This window comes from Odontesthes bonariensis, chromosome 5, assembly GCF_027942865.1.
Source record: "Odontesthes bonariensis isolate fOdoBon6 chromosome 5, fOdoBon6.hap1, whole genome shotgun sequence".
Taxonomy (NCBI): Eukaryota; Metazoa; Chordata; class Actinopteri; order Atheriniformes; family Atherinopsidae; genus Odontesthes; species Odontesthes bonariensis.
Genome location: NC_134510.1, coordinates 40905315 through 40923248, shown reverse-complemented (window position 1 = coordinate 40923248; position 17934 = coordinate 40905315). Strand labels below are relative to the sequence as shown.

Here is a 17934-nt window from a genome sequence, read left to right as displayed (position 1 = left end):
CGTAAAGAAGCAGCCGAGTCGTGTCATATTTCTGTATCAGAGCGTAAAGAAGCAGCCGAGTCGTGTCATATTTCTATATCAGAGCGTAAAGAAGCAGCCGAGTCGTGTCATATTTCTGTTTCCGAGCGTAAAGAAGCAGCCGAGTCGTGTCATATTTCTGTATCAGAGCGTAAAGAAGCAGCCGAGTCGTGTCATATTTCTGTTTCTGTATCAGAGCGTAAAGAAGCAGCCGAGTAGTGTCATATTTCTGTTTCCGAGCGTAAAGAAGCAGCCGAGTCGTGTCATATTTCTGTATCAGAGCGTAAAGAAGCAGCCGAGTCGTGTCATATTTCTGTTTCCGAGCGTAAAGAAGCAGCCGAGTCGTGTCATATTTCTATATCAGAGCGTAAAGAAGCAGCCGAGTCGTGTCATATTTCTGTTTCCGAGCGTAAAGAAGCAGCCGAGTCGTGTCATATTTCTGTATCTGAGCGTAAAGAAGCAGCCGAGTCGTGTCATATTTCTGTTTCCGAGCGTAAAGAAGCAGCCGAGTCGTGTCATATTTCTGTATCTGAGCGTAAAGAAGCAGCCGAGTCGTGTCATATTTCTGTATCAGAGCGTAAAGAAGCAGCCGAGTCGTGTCATATTTCTGTATCTGAGCGTAAAGAAGCAGCCGAGTCGTGTCATATTTCTGTATCAGAGCGTAAAGAAGCAGCCGAGTCGTGTCATATTTCTGTATCAGAGCGTAAAGAAGCAGACGAGTCGTGTCATATTTCTGTATCAGAGCGTAAAGAAGCAGCCGAGTCGTGTCATATTTCTGTATCTGAGCGTAAAGAAGCAGCCGAGTCGTGTCATATTTCTGTATCTGAGCGTGAAGTAGCAGCCGAGTCGTGTCATATTTCTGTTTCCGAGCGTAAAGAAGCAGCCGAGTCGTGTCATATTTCTGTTTCTGTATCAGAGCGTAAAGAAGCAGCCGAGTCGTGTCATATTTCTGTATCAGAGCGTAAAGAAGCAGCCGAGTCGTGTAATATTTCTATATCAGAGCGTAAAGAAGCAGCCGAGTCGTGTCATATTTCTGTATCTGAGCGTAAAGAAGCAGCCGAGTCGTGTCATATTTCTGTATCAGAGCGTGAAGTAGCAGCCGAGTCGTGTCATATTTCTGTATCCAAGCCGAGTCGTGTCATATTTCTGTATCCAAGCCGAGTCGTGTCATATTTCTGTATCCAAGCCGAGTCGTGTCATATTTCTGTATCCAAGCCGAGTCGTGTCATATTTCGAGTCGTGTTAAAACAGACTCATTTGACTGTTTGTCCAACATGTAAAAACCAACCAAGCAGATGGAAAAAAAACAAATGAAGTCAGATATTTCTGAGTCAAACTGCCTTCATCGCATCCTCTTTACAGCTCAAACTCCAACAGGACATTCTTCCCCCTCCTCAGTACCAAACTTCTTCAGATCCATCTGTTCTCTAACAGCCAACGAGGGATTTCCTGCCGGGCCGTAAGGTTCAGGGAAGATGTATCTGAGTAAAAAACAAGTTCAACTCCACTCACCTGCTGCTGCTGGAGCTTTGAATCCCGACTTATCGACAGAGATTCTTTCTTATTCAGCAACCCCAGAGACGACCTACAGAAATCCAGCATGGTGGCATCAGACAGGCTGGCTGGAAGGAACCGGGAAAACATGTCTGAGCGTTCCACCGCTCTTTAAACCGAGTAAACTCATCCTGGCAGAGCCAACAAACACGCCCCTGCCTGCACGGCTCAGTCAGAGGCGTAGCCATGTTTACTCTGCAGGCCAACCACAGCCTTCAGTCTCTTTCTACAAGACGAGCCTCGGGCTCTGAGAGAAAGACACCAGCCTTCAGGGAGGAAGCACCGCGGCTAATGGCTCCTGGGACTCGGCTTTGACTGATAACCTACTTACTGAGGCTTAAGGGATTCCTTCCACTGTCCGCTAATTCGAGATGTTCTGCTTGCTTGGAGTGGAATACGTTTAAAAATACACACTCAAACAGTTTAATTTGATAATGCAAACTGTACAATGAAATGAATTTGATCCTAATATACTTCATCTATGTTATAAGTGCAACAATCACCAGGGTGCATTATATATCACTGTTTATGGAAATGTGAAGAGATTCAAACATTTTCAGAGTTAAAGTACACCTATATGCCCCTAAGGTATGTGTTTTAGGCATTTATCCAGAGGACTGTTCTCTATCTTGTAAGGAAAGGAAAATGGCTGACCTTTGTTTATTGCATTATGCTGGAAGAATGTTGTTTTTTTTACCCACTGGTTAAATAACTTAACATCAAGTTTGGCTTTTCAGAAACTGACTTATATTGTTAGAAAGAGGGCTTCTGGATTTTATGGCATTTGGAGGATATTTCTGGAACTGTTGAGGGAGGGAGAATGAGATAATGAAAATTATTTAATTTGTTGTTGGGAGTGCAAGCTGTAACCTACATTTTGATTACTTTTTTATTTATTATTATTGTTAAATAAATATTATTTATTTATGATTATTTTAAAATAAATATTATTTATTATTTTAATTATCATCAGTGTTTTTAAATAAATAAATATTATTTATTTACAGTCGTGAAAAAAGTAGGACACCCTATGAAAACCTGTATATTCTTTAACATATTTGGACATGTGGATATTAAATATTAAATTTAACAGTACTGAGATATCCAAGTAATATGACTAAACAATTAAAAATTAAGAAACGCCTTTTTACAACTTTATGTAAAATGTAATTCAAAAAGAATGCAATTTCTGGTGAGGAATAAATTAGGACACCCCTATATATTGGGCCACTTAAAATAGTTAAGATCACACACAGGTGTATCATATCAGGTGCACATGATCAGAACATCGTTACCCAGCATGTTGAATGAGGCTTACCCTATTTAAACCTCAGAAATTTACTTTGGTGTGTCCCTGACTGTTGAAGTAAGAGTGAGCACCATGGGCCTTAATGTTTTTCTTAGAGAGCAAAGGTTTCCTCCTTGCACACCTCCCATGAAAATTAAACTTGTGTAGTTTGCCAGAGAGAATGCAGACAAAGACCAGGACTTCTGGAATAATGTTCTTTGGACAGATGAGTCCAAAGTTGAATTATTTGGACACCAGAAAACAAGACATGTCTGGCGTAAACCAAATACAGCATTCCAAGAAAAGAACCTCATACCAACTGTGAAGCATGGAGGTGGAAGTGTCATGGTTTGGGGATGCTTTGCTGCAGCGGGACCTGGCCAGCTCACCATCATAGAATCCACCATGAATTCTGCTGTGTATCAGAGGGTGCTTGAGGGAAACCATCTGTAAAAACATTAAAGCTGAAGCGGAACTGGACCCTGCAACATGACAATGACCCAAAACAGACCAGTAAATCCACCAAGGACTGGCTAAAAACTAAGAAGTGGAGAGTCCTGGAATGGCCAAGTCAAAGTCCAGATCTTAATCCAATTGAGATGCTGTGGAGTGATTTAAAACGAGCTGTACATGCCAGACGCCCCTCAAACATCTCACAGCTGAAAGAATTCTGCATTGAGGAGTGGGGCAAACTTTCTTCAAAACCCCAAAATACAACCACAACTTCCCCTTATTACAACCTTGCCCTGACACTTATCCCAACTCTAACCCTCTAGAAAATATTAAGCCCCAAATATAAATCTCCATAATTTTATAACTCTTGTCTTAAACCCCCCCCCCCAACCCATGTAGGAGGGGAGCCATTGAGTTATAAACTCCTAATACCTAACCCTTTAGAACCCTAAACCTTTAGAACCCTAAACCCTAACCCTTTAAAACCCTAAACTCTAGTCCTAATACCTAACCCTTTAGAACCCTAACCCTTTTAAAACCCTAACCCTTTAGAACCCTAAACCCTAACCCTTTAAAACCCTAAACCATAACCCTTTAAAACCCTAAACCCTAACCCTTTAGAACCCTAACCCTTTAGAACCCTAAACCCTAACCCTTTAAAACCCCTAAACCGTAAACCTTTAGAACCCCAAACCCTAACCCTTTAGAACCCTAAACCCTAACCCTTTAAAAACCCTAAACCCTAACCCTTTAGAACCCTAAACCCTAACCCTTTAAAAACCCCAAACCCTAACCCTTTAAAAACCCTAAACCCTAACCCTTTAGAACCCCAAACCCTAACCCTTTAGAACCCTAAACCCTAACCCTTTAAAACCCTAAACCCTAACCCTTTAGAACCCCAAACCCTAACCCTTTAGAACCCTAAACCCTAACCCTTTAGAACCCTAAACCCTAACCCTTTAAAACCCTAAACCCTAACCCTTTAGAACCCCAAACCCTAACCCTTTAGAACCCTAAACCCTAACCCTTTAGAACCCCAAACCCTAACCCTTTAAAACCCTAAACCCTAACCCTTTAGAACCCTAAACCCTAACCCTTTAGAACCCTAACCCTTTAGAACCCTAAACCCTAACCCTTTAGAACCCTAACCCTTTAGAACCAGGCCTCTGGTTGTAATGCATCCTTTAAACCTCCATCCCTGCAGGTGGGACCGGCTGCACATAAGGACCAGGTGAACCAGATGAACTCCTGATCTTTGCTGCTCGCTGGGCCTTTGTTGCATTTGTAATTAAAGTAGGGGGGGGGGGTCATTGCATTAGAGCTGAATCGATGCGTTTGGCACGACTGAACACACTAACGATGCCGGTGAAACCAGCCTCCACCATCACAAACACTCCTGAACTGCATTTCATCCTGCTTAAAGCTCAGCATCATTTCCTTTAGAGGAGGAACAATAAACCTGTGTTGCTCTGAGTAATCGGGTTAAACAATCAGGAGCAGAATACTGACACCATGAACGTGATCTTAGTTATAAGCGAGTGTCCCATCTTATGATCTCTGGTCTCATGATGTTGGTTTTAATCCAGGAGCAGCAGAGGAGCAGGTCTTTACCCTCAGAGCCACTCAGTGGGGTCACATGGCACCGAAAGGATCAGATTATTGGCTAAATTACAATCAGACTGAGTTATTAAGGGTAATTCTCCTTGGATATCTGGAGGTGAATGAATGAGATCAGAGGCACACAGCGTGTCATACCCCGGTATGATAGGTGGCGCTGTACCCATTCCAGCTGTTGCTAATAGAGCCACTTCCTGTTGACCTCTTCACCACCAACAACAACAACAAACTCAGGCATTGGAGAAAGATGGAGAACGCAGAGCCAGATGAAGCTACGTCCCTCTACATTTGCTCTGTGATGAGCTGCTTGTTGCACAAACTCGATGCCCAACGGAGCATTCTCCATCGCGTTGTTTGTTTCTTTCTGACGGCGACAACAACAGGAATATCGTCTCCTTTGACTTCCGGGTCACGACCCCGGGAAAACATCTGGAGCATGCGCAGAACGCAAAGTCTGATTCACCACGTGCTTCAGCGTCTACAAGCAGGTTTAGAGTGACTTTCAACCCAGTTATCTCGGGGTCTGAATCCGATCTGATCCAGTTCTTAGTCAGATTAAGGTGTCTACATGCACTTAATAACTCAGTCTGATTGTAATTTAGCCAATAATCCGATCCTTTCGGTGCCATGTGACCCCACTGAGTGTGGGGCTCAGAGAAGAGACTTTAAAACAGAAAACTCTCCAGAAGCTGCCTCCTTCACACGTCTGTGGGCACCATGAAAAACCTGGAGGTGACCCAGAGTCACCTGCTGAACTCTGGCAGTCAGATGTTCAAAGCCAACATAAAACCCACTAATGCAGCATTTAATATCCAGATATATTCCTGCAGGTGTTTCTACAACGAAGAGCTGTTGTGTCAGAATGTTTTATTCTGACAGAGAGAGAGACTTCCGCTAAAGGCTCTACCACCTGACTGTGTTCCACCAATCAGACGCAGCCGTGCAGTCTGGTCACGTGACCGTACTCGATCTCAGCGGCGGGACGGGTTAGCTTTAGCATTAGCAGTCGTAGCAAACAAAGAAAGAAACAGATGAAAAATGTCAGAACCAACGGTGGGAAATGAAGACGCAGACGAGGCCTCATACTGAAAGCATGTTTACCTTACAAAGAGTGAGAAACAGCAGCTACATTATGTGTCTTCTGTGTCAACCAAAACAAACGCACATTTCAGCAGAAACTCAACATCTAACTTGAGGAAACATGTAGCGCTAAGTTTCCTAAACTCGTTTTTTCCCCCATGGATAGGTGAATGTTTGTTTTTTAGGTTACATATGGGTTACATATGTTTTAAACATTTCCTAAGTCTCTTTTATTTTTTATTGAAGTTCTTGAATTTACCTGGATTATTTTAATTTAAGCTATTTTGTAATTAATTAATTCATTTTAATGTATTTTATCAATGGGATGAACTCAAATTTGCCTAAAGATGATTATTTAGTATTTTTGTCTGTCTGATTGAATGCTTGTGTTAACAAATAAATCAGACGTTACTCAGCAGTTACTCAGTACTTGAGTAGTTTTTTCACAGAGCACTTTTTTACTCTTACTCAAGTAATCATTTGGATGACTACTTTTTACTTTTACTTGAGTACAATTTTTGGCTGCTCCACCCACCTCTGCTGGTTGGTCATCGGCGTGAGACGTGAACGCCACCACCAGCTTCAGGCTGGCGTTTACAGCAGAAAACATGCTGGCTTTGCAGTTCTGGAGGTTCAAATCTCACGCCTCTCTCAGTCTGCGTGGACATCAGTGAGATCAGCTTCCACGCTTCTAGCCATCCTGAGTTCTTCAAGCTAATAACCGAGCTGTCAGAGGGCTCCACAGCTCTCACACTTTAAGGACATCTACAGAACTAAAGCTGCTCAGAACATATAAAGAAATTATATCTGATCAGCACCTTTAAAAAGTATAGTTAATAAAAAACAAACTTAGAGTTTCTGTAAGAGCTCCACATCACGTTATTGTTCCATAAATAGCTGAGCTCGCCACCTGCAGCATCCCTTTAACCGCTGTTAACCGCTGTTAGCCGCTGTTAGCTCCTGAGCTACATCCGCCGCCGGCTAGCTAACAGTGGAGACGGAAGAAGGACACAGCGGAGGCGGCAGAGGCTCACCATCCAGATTAAAAGCAAAAACACCACATCTCGCTGCCCACGGACCACCTGAGGCCATGTCAACAAGCGGCAGTGTCGTCGTTCCCCCCCCAGGGGCTCACAGCCGTCAGCGTCTCCCCGGCGTCAGCAGCGGGCTAACAGGCGCCAGCAGCGCTCCGCACCGGGAGGAAACTCACCGAACAACCCGTTCACCTGCCGCCGGGGCTCTGGCCGCTACAAACGGGCTCGTTTCCTGAGCTGAGGGCTCGGTTCCGTGCCGGAATCAGGCTTCCTTTCCTAAGACAAAAAGTCTTCATGTGTCAAACTTACCAACAGCTCCCGTTTCTTCAGCATCTTCCGTGAAATCCCACCGCGGAACCTTTCCTCTGTGCGGAAGCGGAGTCCACCATGTTATCTTCACTGCGGCGCCACTTCCGGTCAATGTTTCAAAATAAAACCAAGCCGAGCAGGAAACACTTTAAAATGTATATTAATACATGTTTAACAAGATAAATCACAGCTGTCATATTTTTTTAATTACTATTAAAACAACTTAAAAAGTTAAGGAACCAAAATGGACCATAAATGTTTTACATATACATATCTACATATTTATATACATGCCGAACTGAATATCTGCTAGTACTGCTTTTAAGTTGCATTTATAGTTTACGGCATTTTTACATTTTATAACATTTTTATATTCTATTTAATTTTATTTATAACCTTGTCTGTATGCTGCAACTGCAAAGTAATTTCCCAGCTGTAATGAATAAAGTACTTCTGTTCTATTCTATTCTATATGTTTATTTTAAGTAATGTTTTGTGTATGGGTTGTTTTTTTTGTTTTGTCTTTTTTTCATGTATATGTTGTTCCTTTTGTTGTACTGTTGAAAAGCAATAAAAAAGTGAATTACAAAAATTAAATGTGTATTTTGATGATACAATAAAGCACACAAAAACTTCACAATGTGCAATATTATTTATACTAGGTCACTTTACTTTTTGGTCACTTTACTTTTTAGTACTTGCTTTTTCTCTCTCTTTTTTAAAATTATCTTTTTTTTATTTCTTGTTTCATGTCTGTTGTTGCTGCTGTGACAAGTGAATTTCCCCGTTGTGGGATAAATAAAGTACAATCTAAATCTAAAAAGTGTTTTCAAATTTAAATAGATCAAATTAACTTGTGTTTTCAACAGTTTAGGTTGGAGGACATTAAATATCTTGACAGAACAGACAAAAAAGATAAATTTGATCTTAAAGAGCCCCTGAAGTGCCAGGAATGGTTTTTAAAAATAATCTTGTATTGTGAGCGCAAATGAAAATAAATGTAGGCAGGATATCAGGGTTCTGTAGTTTGGTGACGGCATTTAAAAAGGAAATCAGGTTATACATAAGCATGGGCGTTGTTTATCAAGATATCCTGACAACACTTGCATTATAAGCACCGTGATAACATTCTGTTTGTATCAGTCCGAAAGTTCCTTAAAGATGTGTCAGAATGATGAAAGGTACAGGTTCACAAACAAAGCTCCTGAATTCCTGTTGACTGAAATGTCTCAATCCTGTGCTCAAAAAAACCCATAAAGAACAGATATCCACCCAGAGGTAGCAGGAAGTCTTTTATTTTGGAATAATACTTTGTCTTCCGGTCAGGTTTTGGCTCGCTTGTCGGCGGATCTCGTGGCTGCCAGAAAGTTCCTCTGGCTCCAAACAAAGATCGTGTGAAGCAGAGAAGATGACTGACTCTATCTATCTATCTATCTATCTATCTATCTATCTATCTATCTATCTATCTTTCTTTTCATTCTTATTTCTACATGTTCTGAAATTAGATTTTTGCACATAGAAAGACTTTTTGAAAACCATCGGTAAATTAACTCGTTATATCGAGAAAACCATCAAAAAAAAGTTTATACGTACCACGTCCGCTCTGGGCTTCCGTAAATTTTTCCCATTTTTAAAATCTTTTTCTATTTATATTTCCACATTGTTCAAGTTACACATTCTTTCTTCAGTTCCTCTTAGTATTACTGCCTTAATGTATTTATTTATTAATTTATTACCTCCACACTGTGTAAATTCTGTCTCCAGTAGATCACGTTACTGTTTTTAACTGTGGAGTGCCTCATCAATCTAATAGACGATCTCTGCAGTAACCAAAGGTGACCAGCAGCGGCGCTACACCCACACATCTCATTCTACTTCCGCTGTGACCTGGATTCATAACAACAGCTGGACTCGGGTAACTGGTTAGCTCGCCGGCTAAGTGGTTCAGGCTGCCTGGTTTGTTCAGAACTCACGGTTCCGGTTAGAGGAAGAGGACGGCTGAACGGCGGCTGCATCTCACTCACATGAAGACGGTAAATCAGGCCGAAGTCTGACGCCGTTAGCAGCCGTTAAGCAGCCGTTAGCAGCCGTTAAGCAGCCGTTAGCAGCCGTTAAGCAGCCGTTAGCAGCGTCACAGGAAGCCAACGGACACCAAGGAGCAACAACAGACCCGTGACCAACAGCAGCTGGTAAACATCTCCATCCCTAACTGTGAAATTTATCAGAAAGGAAAGTTTTATGCCTGATCTTAAATATCTTAAAGGTGGAGAGGGGGGTCTGCTTCCTGAACAACAAGAATTATTAATAATTCTAAGAATAATTAATAAAGAATTACAGCAGTCTGATAATAAAGAATCACAGCAGTCTGATAATAAAGAATTACAGCAGTCTGATAATAAAGAATCACAGCAGTCTGATAATAAAGAATCACAGCAGTCCGATAATAAAGAATTACAGCAGTCTGATAATAAAGAATTACAGCAGACTGATAATAAAGAATTACAGCAGTCCGATAATAAAGAATCACAGCAGTCTGATAATAAAGAATTACAGCAGTCTGATAATAAAGAATAACAGCAGTCCGATAATAAAGAATTACAGCAGTCCAATAATAAAGAATCACAGCAGTCTGATAATAAAGAATTACAGCAGTCCGATAATAAAGAATCACAGCAGTCTGATAATAAAGAATCACAGCAGTCTGATAATAAAGAATCACAGCAGTCTGATAATAAAGAATTACAGCAGCCTGATAATAAAGAATTACAGCAGCCTGATAATAAAGAATTACAGCAGTCTGATAATAAAGAATCACAGCAGTCTGATAATAAAGAATTACAGCAGTCTGATAATAAAGAATTACAGCAGTCTGATAATAAAGAATCACAGCAGTCTGATAATAAAGAATCACAGCAGTCTGATAATAAAGAATTACAGCAGTCTGATAATAAAGAATAACAGCAGCCTGATAATAAAGAATCACAGCAGCCTGATAATAAAGAATCACAGCAGTCTGATAATAAAGAATTACAGCAGTCTGATAATAAAGAATTACAGCAGTCTGATAATAAAGAATTACAGCAGTCCGATAATTCAAGATTCAAGATTCAAGAGGGTTTATTGTCATTCCAGCCATATACACAGTACACAGTGCAATGAAATAACGTTTCTCAAGAAGTTTTCAGTGCAAATAAACAGCAACAACAAAGAACAGCTGGGACACCAAAGACAATACTAAAAATGCTACAAGTAACTGCAAGTGTGTTGCAAAAAAAAAAGCTTGTAGAGTGTAAAAGCAGGGTGCTTGCGCAAGTCTTGGAAGTCTTAATAAGTATGGAATTTTGAAGCACTGTTTTCCAGACCTTGAAAAGTCTTGAATTTTGTGTGAAAGTCTTAATAAAGTATGGAAAATAAATGTATGGTAGAATGTTACAGTATGCTCAAAGGCATTGTGAAATGAGAAATAGGAAGGTAGGCTACAAAACTATAATTTTACTAAGGCCTAAAAAAAAATGATGCCATGGGTAGGTAGGGAATTTATTTTATTTTATTATTTTTTTTTTTTTTTTCCAGTGGCAGCGAGGGATAGGTAGATTTTGTTTTTATTATAGCAGCAATGGATACTCCCAGCATGTTACACACACACACATTTTATATGAACAAAATATGTAGTCAATACAACCTGGACCATTGGCATTGAAGACATCTCAAGCAATATTTCATAAATAAATCTAATAGTTTAGTTAAAGTGTCACTCTGGTGTTCTGCGACTCATCGCCCTGTTGTCCAACATTACTGCCTGCTATTAGTAGGAAACATATAATCAATGTTATTTTTAGATCATTATCATAGATCTATCTATAATAGGATAATTCCAGCCATGTTTAACCCATATCGTTTTTCTGAGGGTCTCCCAGTGTTGGGGTGACCCTTTAATCTGATTCAAATCTATCTGACCAAACCGCGGTCTGTATCTCCACAGAACGTCAGAAGTAGCCTAGTGTTTTTGTCTCTCATGTGAGTAATTATAAAAAGTGTTGATTTATTTAAGAGGGTAGCACATTCAGGGTAACACACACATTCACCCAAGAGAAGGTACCACTGTTGTGGAAGACATCCTGTCTGGTTCCGGTACCAAAGAAAACTCACCCTTCAGACATCAATGACTACAGACCTGTTGCCCTGACATCCCACATCATGAAGGTCCTGGAGAGACTCCTGTTGACCCACCTGTGTAAGCAAACCAGCACATATCAGGACCCCCTGCAGTTTGCTTATCGCCATGGAGTTGGAGTTGAAGACGCTATCATACACCTGCTTCAACAAACCCACTGTCATCTGGACAAAGCAGGCAGCACTGTGAGGATCATGTTCTTTGATTTCTCCAGTGCATTTAACACAATCCAGCCTGATCTGCTTCGTCTGAAACTCCAGAAGACTCAGGTGGAGGCCTCAACAATCACCTGGATTAATGACTACCTGACAAACAGACCACAGTTTGTCAGACTGAAGAATTGTGTGTCTAACCAGGTGATCAGCAGCACAGGAGCACCACAGGGGACTGTACTCTCACCATTCCTTTTCACTCTGTACACTTCAGACTTCCAGTACAAGTCAGACTCCTGTCATCTACAGAAATATTCAGATGACTCTGCAGTTGTCGGGTGTATCAGAGATGGACAAGAAGCTGAGTACAGAGAGCTGGTGGACCGCTTTGTGGCATGGTGTGGGAACAATCATTTCATCTTGAATGTTAACAAAACAAAGGAGATGATTGTAGATTTCAGGAGAAACAGGGTCAGATCAAACCCTGTTTCCATCATGGGAGAAGAAGTGGAGGTGGTTGAGGAATATAAATACCTTGGTGTTCATGTGGACAACAGACTGGACTGGAGACACAACAGTGAAGCAATCTACAAGAAAGGACAGAGCAGACTGTACTTCTTGAGGAAGCTAAGGTCCTTCAAGGTTTGCAGCAAGATGTTGCAGATCTTCTACAAGTCTGTTGTTGAGAGCGTCATTTCCTCTGGCGTCATCTGTTGGGGCAGCAGCATCAGAACCAGGGACCTAAAAAGACTCAACAACCTGATAAGGAAGGCTGGTTCTGTTCTGGGGACGACTGTGGAACCTCTGGAGACAATAATGCAAAGAAGGATTTTGCATAAAATCAAGAGAATTATGGACAACCCTGAACATCTTCTCCATGAGACTGTTATCAGAAAACAGAGTCTCTTCAGTCAAAGGCTTCTTCAGTTTGGATGCAAAACGGACCGCTACAGGAAATCTTTCCTGCCCACAGCCATCAGCATCTATAATAACTCCTTGATTTAATTGAGCTACATCAACATTTAATTTCCCTCTGGGATAAATAAAGTATTTTTGAATTTAATTGAATTTGAATTTTGATAGTCCAATGTTAAATAATGCTCCCCCTTCTCAATGCATTCATGACAATGATGGAGCAGAACAAAGACAGAAGTGTCCCAAATACAAAACTCAAATGGTGAATGACACCCCATTTGTGCATGCTAAGCTAACTGCTTGTTAATACGATAAGTGTTTTATTACTTTGCATGTCTTCCAAAAGAGAAAATAATCAGACGCAGGGTAGCAAAACATGATGGGCGTGAAAACGAAACTTAGAAAATCGGCTCGGCGCATGCACAAAGTAGTAATTCTTGACAAGTAGGAGAAATCGACTGAACACCGGCTGCTGACACAAATGAACAAGTGCACTGCTTAACTTCTTCAAGGACATTTTTTGAAAGATTTCCTACCCAATCTTACAATTTTGTTTGTCACGCTATTGCATGGACAAACAATGGAGACCACGCATATATCCATCTTTCTCCCGCAGCCATATAACACGCGCTACCGACCCAGTCTGCATTCAGATCTCACGTGAAGTCGTTGTTTTCACTAGAGCATGCGCTCATCCTTGTACAGGATGAAGAGGTGCTGTACAAAAACGGAATTATAGTTTGCATTTAAAAAAAATGTATTTGTGTTCTTTTTGTTTTTCTTCCCCAAACTCATAAAATAATTTGAGTCGCACGTAAATTGACAGGGTCGGTCGGAAACAGGAACCAAAAAAATGTTTTTTTAGGCCCAACTGGTCACGTACTGTATTAGCCTAGTGGGATGAGATGTGAGTGTAGAGACTGAATTCTACATACATTCATCCATCCATTCATTTTTTTATAGATAGTTTTTGTTACACTTGTTTGATGTGAAATTCATGTACTTGTGATTTTCATATTTTTTTTTCATGTTTTTCATCAGTAAAAGCATGATTTACTGTGAACCAGGTCAGAACCAGGTCAGAACCAGGTCAGAACTCGATCAGAACTCGATCTAGGTCAGAACCAGATCCTGGTCAGAACCAGGTCAAAACCAGGTCAAAACCAGATCAGAACCAGATCAGAACCAGGTCAGAACCAGGTCAGAACCAGGTCAGAACTCGATCTAGGTCAGAACCAGATCCAGGTCAGAACCAGGTCAAAACCAGGTCAAAACCAGGTCAAAACCAGATCAGAACCAGGTCAGAACCAGGTCAGAACCAGGTCAGAACCAGGTCAGAACTCGATCAGAACTCGATCTAGGTCAGAACCAGATCCTGGTCAGAACCAGGTCAGAACCAGATCCAGATCAGAACCAGAACCAGGTAAGAACCATGTCAGAACTCGATCCAGGTCAGAACCAGATCCAGGTCAGAACCAGATCAGAACCCGATCCAGGTCAGAACCAGATCCAGGTCAGAACCAGATCAGAACCATGTCAGAACCATGTCAGAAACATGTCAGAACCCGATCCAGGTCAGAACCAGATCAGAACCATGTCAGAACCATGTCAGCTCACCTGAGGACTACATTAAATCAAACTGGGTCAGATCATGTGACTGTAGGTGAGCCTGTGGGACCTTCAGGGTTCACCGACATGCTTTGGGTCTCTGATCCGATTCATTCACCGCCATATATCCAGGGAGAATTACCCTCGCTCAACTCAGTCTTATTGTAATTTAGCCAATAATCCGATCCTTTCAGAGCCATGTGACCCCACTGAGTGGCAACACTTCTCCACCTAAAACACCACCAGGAGCTGTCGGTGTTTTCTCCTCAGTCCCAGACGGGTGAAGCTGTGGCTGACTCGGGGTATCTGACATCTCTGGTGGGGTAAACCCAGGTGTGGAAATGGTTTAAAACGTGATTCTTTCTGTAAATGTCCGCAGACGTGCACGGAGGCGTGATGGGGAACCAGCTGGCCGGCATCGCCCCTTCGCAGATCCTCTCCGTGGACAGCTACTTCTCAGACATCCACGACCACGAGTACGACAAAAGCCTGGGCAGCACTCGCTTTTTCAAGGTGGCGCGGGCCAAACACCGGGAGGGCCTGGTGGTGGTGAAGGTCTTCGCCATCCAGGACCCCTCGCTGCCGCTGACCAGCTACAAGCAGGAGCTGGAGGAGCTGAAGATCCGGCTGCACTCCTGCCAGAACTGCCTGCCCTTCCAGAAAACCTCCCTGACGGAGAAGGCCGCCATCTTGTTCCGTCAGTACGTCCGGGACAACCTGTACGACCGCATCAGCACGCGGCCGTTCCTCAATAACGTGGAGAAGCGCTGGCTCGCCTTCCAGATCCTCAACGCCGTCGACCAGGCGCACAAAGCCGGCGTTCGCCACGGAGACATCAAGACGGAGAACGTGATGGTGACCAGCTGGAACTGGGTGCTGCTCACCGACTTCGCTAGCTTCAAGCCCACCTACCTGCCGGAGGACAACCCCGCCGACTTCAACTACTTCTTCGACACGTCCAGGCGGAGGACGTGCTACATCGCCCCGGAGAGGTTCGTGGACGGAAGCATGTTCGCCACCGAGAGCGACCAGAACACGCCGCTGGTGGACCTGACCAACAACAACCAGAGGAGCAGAGGGGAGCTCAGACAAGCCATGGACATCTTCTCCGCAGGTGGGCTCACCTGGAGGATGGTTAGGATAAGGACTCTGGTACAATGAGGAGGGTTAGGATAAGGACTCAGGTACAGTGAGGAGGGTTAGGATAAGGACTCTGGTACAATGAGGAGGGTTAGGATAAGGACTCGGGTACAGTGAGGAGGGTTAGGATAAGGACTCTGGTACAATGAGGAGGGTTAGGATAAGGACTCGGGTACAGTGAGGAGGGTTAGGATAAGGACTCAGGTACAGTGAGGAGGGTTAGGATAAGGACTCGGGTACAGTGAGGAGGGTTAGGATAAGGACTCAGGTACAGTGAGGAGGGTTAGGATAAGGACTCTGGTACAATGAGGAGGGTTAGGATAAGGACTCGGGTACAGTGAGGAGGGTTAGGATAAGGACTCAGGTACAGTGAGGAGGGTTAGGATAAGGACTCAGGTACAGTGAGGAGGGTTAGGATAAGGACTCTGGTACAATGAGGAGGGTTAGGATAAGGACTCGGGTACAGTGAGGAGGGTTAGGATAAGGACTCAGGTAGAATGAGGAGGGTTAGGATAAGGACTCTGGTACAATGAGGAGGGTTAGGATAAGGACTCAGGTACAATGAGGAGGGTTAGGATAAGGACTCGGGTACAGTGAGGAGGGTTAGGATAAGGACTCAGGTACAGTGAGGAGGGTTAGGATAAGGACTCTGGTACAATGAGGAGGGTTAGGATAAGGACTCAGGTACAATGAGGAGGGTTAGGATAAGGACTCGGGTAGAATGAGGAGGGTTAGGATAAGGACTCTGGTAGAATGAGGTTCCAGTTCCGTTTCCGGTTCTGGTTCTGGTTCCAGTTCTGGTTCTGGCTCTGGCTCTGGTTCCAGTTCTGGTTCTGGTCCCGGTTCTGGTTCTGGTTCCGGTTCCGGTTCCGGTTCTGGTTCTGGTCCCGGTTCCAGTTCCAGTTCTGGTTCTGGTCCCGGTTCTGGTTCCAGTTCTGGTTCTGGTCCCGGTTCTGGTCCCGGTTCTGGTTCCGGTTCTGGTTCCGGTTCTGGTTCCGGTTCTGACCCGTCTCTTGTGTGTTCAGGGTGTGTGATCGCCGAGCTGTTCACGGAGGGCGTTCCTCTCTTCGACCTGTCCCAGCTGCTGGCGTATCGTAAAGGCCACTTCCAGACGGAGCAGGTCCTCCTGAAGATCGAGGACCGGAGCATCCGGGAGCTGGTAACCTCCCCAACTGTCTGAGCCCAGTTCTTGTTCTGTCACATGATGTAGAACCACTTCAAATGTCTGAAACCCAGAGATAAAGAATGACCTGCAGCTGGTTGGGTCCTCACAGCCTAAAGATTCATTTTAAGAGTTCCATTTGAAGGGAAACCCCAGATCTGACTGTTCGGAGCTGCAGAGTCTGAGACGGAAACCCTAAAGGTGTGTCTCTAAGCAGGAATCTGGTCTCCTTCCCTCAGGTGGCTCAGATGGTCCAGCGGGAGCCGGAGAAGCGCCTGACTGCAGAGGAGTACCTGAAGCAGCAGAGAGGCAAAGCGTTCCCCGACATCTTCTACACCTTCCTGCAGCCGTACATGGCCCAGTTCGCCAAAGAGACCTTCCAGTCTGCCGACGAGCGCGTGCTCGTCATCCGCAAAGACCTCGACAACATCCTGCACAACCTGCGAGGAGGTGAGGCGCATCAGGTGCAGGGGGCGCTGAAACCGGGGCGCTGAAACCGGGGCGCTGAAACCGGGGAGCTGAAACCGGGGAGCTGAAACCGGGGGGCTGAAACCGGGGAGCTGAAACCGGGGAGCTGAAACCGGGGAGCTGAAACCGGGGAGCTGAAACCGGGGAGCTGAAACCGGGGCGCTGATCTCAGTGCTGGTGTTCAGGTTCCGGCTCAGGTTCCGGTTCTGAATCTGGTTCTGGTTCCGGCTCTGGTTCCGCCTCTGTTCCGGTTCTGGTTTCAGCCCTGGATTCAGCCCTGGTTTTGGTTCTGGTTCCGGGTCTAGTTCCGGTTCTGGTTCCGGCTCTGGTTCTGGTTCTGGTTCCAGCTCTGGTTCTGGTTCTGCTTCTGGTTTTGGTTCTGGTTCCGGTTCTGGTTCCAGCTCTGGTTCCAGCTCTGGTTCCAGTTCCAGCTCTGGTTCTGGTTCCAGCTCTGGTTCCAGCTCTGGTTCCGGTTCCAGCTCTGGTTCTGGTTCTGGTTCCGGCTCTGGTTCTGGTTCCAACTCTGGTTCCGGTTCCAGCTCTGGTTCCGGTTCCAGCTCTGGTTCCGGTTCCAGCTCTGGTTCTGGTTCCGGCTCTGGTTCTGGTTCCAGCTCTGGTTCCTGCTCTGGTTCCGGTTCCAGCTCTGGTTCCGGTTCCAGCTCTGGTTCCGGTTCCAGCTCTGGTTCTGGTTCCGGCTCTGGTTCTGGTTCCAGCTCTGGTTCCAGCTCTGGTTCCGGTTCCAGCTCTGGTTCCGGTTCCAGCTCTGGTTCTGGTTCCGGCTCTGGTTCTGGTTCCAGCTCTGGTCCAGCTCTGGTTCTGGTTCCAGCTCTGGTTCCGGTTCCAGCTCTGGTTCCGGTTCCAGCTCTGGTTCTGGTTCCGGCTCTGGTTCTGGTTCCAGCTCTGGTTCCAGCTCTGGTTCCGGTTCCAGCTCTGGTTCCGGTTCCAGCACTGGTTCTGGTTCC

General features: G+C 44.3%; 2 protein-coding genes across 6 annotated transcripts in view; one reads left to right on the top strand and one right to left on the bottom strand.

Annotated features, from left to right (window-relative positions):
* Nucleotides 1–7457, bottom strand: part of atp2c1 (ATPase secretory pathway Ca2+ transporting 1) — a 56686-nt gene extending 49229 nt beyond the window's left edge. Inside the window, exon 1 of one of the 5 annotated variants that reach the window (XM_075466388.1) lies at nt 7354–7457. In XM_075466388.1, coding sequence (XP_075322503.1) covers nt 7354–7377 — 24 coding nt within the window. In that variant the 5' untranslated portion in view covers nt 7378–7457. The other 4 variants (XM_075466389.1, XM_075466390.1, XM_075466387.1 and 1 more) reach the window with 4 other exon arrangements.
* Nucleotides 7458–9238: 1781 nt separating this feature from the next.
* pik3r4 (phosphoinositide-3-kinase, regulatory subunit 4) overlaps nt 9239–17934 on the top strand; it is a 44972-nt gene continuing 36276 nt past the window's right edge. Inside the window, exons 1-4 of the mRNA XM_075466384.1 lie at nt 9239–9542; nt 14582–15316; nt 16368–16501; nt 16744–16954. Of these exons, the coding sequence (XP_075322499.1) occupies nt 14599–15316; nt 16368–16501; nt 16744–16954 (1063 nt within the window). The 5' untranslated portion in view covers nt 9239–9542; nt 14582–14598. The remainder of the gene's footprint in view (nt 9543–14581; nt 15317–16367; nt 16502–16743; nt 16955–17934) is intronic.